Source organism: Corvus brachyrhynchos, unplaced genomic scaffold (assembly GCF_000691975.1).
Source record: "Corvus brachyrhynchos isolate BGI_N302 unplaced genomic scaffold, ASM69197v1 scaffold115, whole genome shotgun sequence".
Lineage (NCBI taxonomy): Eukaryota > Metazoa > Chordata > Aves > Passeriformes > Corvidae > Corvus > Corvus brachyrhynchos.
Genome location: NW_008239553.1, coordinates 5,648,336 through 5,651,519, shown reverse-complemented (window position 1 = coordinate 5,651,519; position 3,184 = coordinate 5,648,336). Strand labels below are relative to the sequence as shown.

Genomic DNA, 3,184 nt, shown 5'->3' with positions numbered 1-3,184 from the left:
AGAGCAAGAGGATGTTACCATTGCCACTCCATCTGCTGCACTTCCTACTCCTTCCTCCCTGCCATCCACTGCCTTGGGTAAACAGGCACTTGAAATTAAACCAGCAAGTGCTGCAGTACACATATTGTCCTCAGGCAACATGAAAGTGGACTCAGATGTGGTATTCAAACAACAAAAACAATAGCCAGATCTACAGGAAGAGAGAGGAGTCAGCCCAAGCTGCCCTCCCTGTGCCATACCCACCTACCCAGAAGGTGAGTGGATCTGCTTTGCAAAGTACACCATCTGTGAGTGATAGCAAAGAGCACCATCTGAAAAACAAAAAGAGCGCTGTCTACAGCGTCCTGGAAGTCAAGTGTGGTTTGTGTGTGTAATCTCGGTGTCGGGTGATGTTCTAGCACAGAATACTGAGTACACCTCAGTCTGAAAGATGCTAACAAAACCAAAGCTTTTTGATGACCTCTACTGCCACTTGAACTGTCAGTCAGACTCTACATACTGCTACTGTTTTCAAGAGTAAGATCGGGAAGGTCAGTAAGACTGGTATAGCCTGCACAGGCCCTTTGATATACCCTTCCCATGAAGGGTTGCAAACATCCCCTTTCCACAAAGCCACAGCCCTTGTGCCTTTCAAGGCTGTACAGAATGGCCCAGACCACACTCATACTGAGACTGAACCATGGCAAATACAAGTTTAGGCAAGAACATCCTGCTCTTTTGTGTTAGGACCATGAGTAGTGTCCATTTAAATTCAGACATCAATCTTATGTTCACATCAGTAGGAAGAAGTGTTTTGCCCCAGCTTCACTGTAATGCAGATCACAAAGATCCAGGCCTATGTAGAAAGTCCTCACTCTGATTTTTGAACTTTGCATTCTTTACTTCTGGATATCTACCTACCTATCTCTTCACTGTACCACTGCTTCTTTTTGAGTGATGACTCCAGCCTCAGCCCAGGTCTAGTATTTTATCTCATCCAGTAGTGAACAACTGTAACAGCTGGAAACCTTATGTAAAAATTAAATCCTTTGCTGAACTTTATGAACATAAACATCAGAACGGCTGCTATCCGTGTGAAGACTGAAACGGCCAAAAGTGTTGCAACCAGATATGACCAGTTAGGTCAATCTTGCATTTACCTGTACTTCGTGCTTTTTTTTTCCCCTTGATGAGTGACAACTGAAAATCCTAGACATCCAGGCCAACAAACCAGGTAATCCCACTCTGCTTTACTCTTGTAGCAGATGCATTCTTGACAATAACCTGCTTCCAAAATTCACTGTGAAAGCAGGACTGGTCTGACGGGCCTCATTGCAGCAATGCCCCGTTCTGGCAACTCGTACATGTACAAGGCCTCAGTGACCTACGTTTTGCAGATATACAGCAATACCTGAAACACTGCACCATGGTCACACACGGTGCCCTCCTGCTGCAGTTCCCAAACCCACAGCTGCAGCTCCCGAGGCCAGCCGCACTGCCGGCTGCCCTGCCGAGGCGCGGGGCCAGCAGAGGGAGCGCAAGCACTCGCGTCAGCTCTGCCTGCAGTCGCCCAGCTCGCCCTCCTCCTCGCACAGGACAGCTGACACTGCCAAACCACAGCCAGCACGGACAGCTGGTTCAAATGAAGCCCAGAAAGAAAACAAAAGAAAGGCACCTCTTTTAGTATCTGTCAAATGAGTAGGGACAAAACCCCAAAGAGAATCAAATGTTGCCTTGGGGGTAATGCAAAGCATTTAGCAAATATTTGAACATAACATAAAAATAAAGAATAAAAAAATGGAATGAGAACTGTCAGTGCTTGTAAGTGATGAATAGGATCATCTTTAACATTTATCCTCATTCCAGGAAATAGCCATCCTCCATATACATATCCTCGCCTTGTTTAAAACCCTTTCTTTGAATCTGATACCAAAACCACTCATCACAATAAACACTGGAAGAGCACAAGTACACCATTTGGAAAATGGGTGGTGACATTTTGGTTTGGTTTTCCAACACACAAAATAATGAGTATTTGATGGCCTCTCTCTGGAACACAGAGCCCCAAAAGGGAAGGCAGAAGAGAACTGGACTCACCTCATCCAGTTTGCTTTGGTTTCATCTGTTCCATCAATGGATTTGTAGCGGTTGTTCTTATCAACGATCTGTGGGACAAGAGAATGGATGCAGCATGTCAACCAGCTGGTCCAGGCAGGAGAAGGTCTATGAATCTCAAATCACTGCTTCAGTTCTAGCCTTAAGTCATGGTGTGAAACTCTATGTTGTGAATCTCAGCTCTCCCGGTATTACAGGCTGCTGACCTGGGTGAGTGTGCAGGGGCTACTCTGAACTGACTGAGAGGCATTTTTCTATGTACAAATATCTGTAACAGAACTGTGGATGGAGCTGACAAAATCATTAACAATCCTGGGATATAAAAGATTAACTTCCCTATTGGGAAAGGGCTGAGACACACATTTATCTTACACACACAAAAGTGTGAGAAGCATTTCATATCAGCACCTGTCAATTTTTTCCCCAATCATAACTCAAGTTCCACATTGCAATTCTCATAATCATTAACATCTTTTGATCCAGTGAAGTCTCTATCTCATATGCTAACCAAGCCCTGTAGTATGAGGGGAAAAAAGTTTTGGTTCTGGAATCTGCACGTAGATCAGTTCCTGATGGACTGGATCTCTTTTCTGGCCTCTTGGCCACCCCCTCTGCTCTCTTGTTTTATGAAAATCAAATCAGAGACACCTCCATCATAAGGAGATACAGGAAGATTTACAGGACAGTCGGGCTCCCCCTGACCTCTGTCACTATGCTTGGAGAGGAGTTACTAGGCTGGGCGGGAGTGCTAGAGGCCCATGAGAGAGCTCTGCAATCTCCAGATCATCTATCTATACCCTTAACCTGCTATTATTTATGGCAGGTCAATGCTGACGTAGTGCCCACGTGGCCAGCAGAAGACCTTTAGAGAAGGGGGAAGATGGCTAAGGTTTGGCTCCACAAGCTCTGAGCTGCATGGCTGATGTGTCACTTAGTCGGGGAAACTTGTCACTCACCAGCCATGAGAAGAATCCTGCAGACCTGTCCTGGCTAGAGATCTGTCCCTCATACGGCCCAAAGATGTGACCTTTGGGGATCACCTCGTTCATACAGCGCACGTCGTTCTCCCCACTGGGCTCTTTAACCACCT

At 45.9% G+C, this 3,184-nt stretch overlaps 1 protein-coding gene across 2 annotated transcripts in view; it reads right to left on the bottom strand.

Annotated features, from left to right (window-relative positions):
- PRDM11 (PR/SET domain 11) overlaps positions 1-3,184 on the bottom strand; it is a 31,483-nt gene that overhangs the window by 26,702 nt on the left and 1,597 nt on the right. For both annotated transcript variants that reach the window (XM_008639399.2, XM_017741822.1), the window contains exons 3-4: positions 3,051-3,184; positions 2,077-2,144 (exon numbers count right to left, since the gene is read on the bottom strand). The exon at positions 3,051-3,184 is cut by the window's right edge and continues 131 nt beyond it. In XM_008639399.2, the coding sequence (XP_008637621.2) occupies positions 2,077-2,144; positions 3,051-3,143 (161 nt within the window). In that variant the 5' untranslated portion in view covers positions 3,144-3,184. The remainder of the gene's footprint in view (positions 1-2,076; positions 2,145-3,050) is intronic.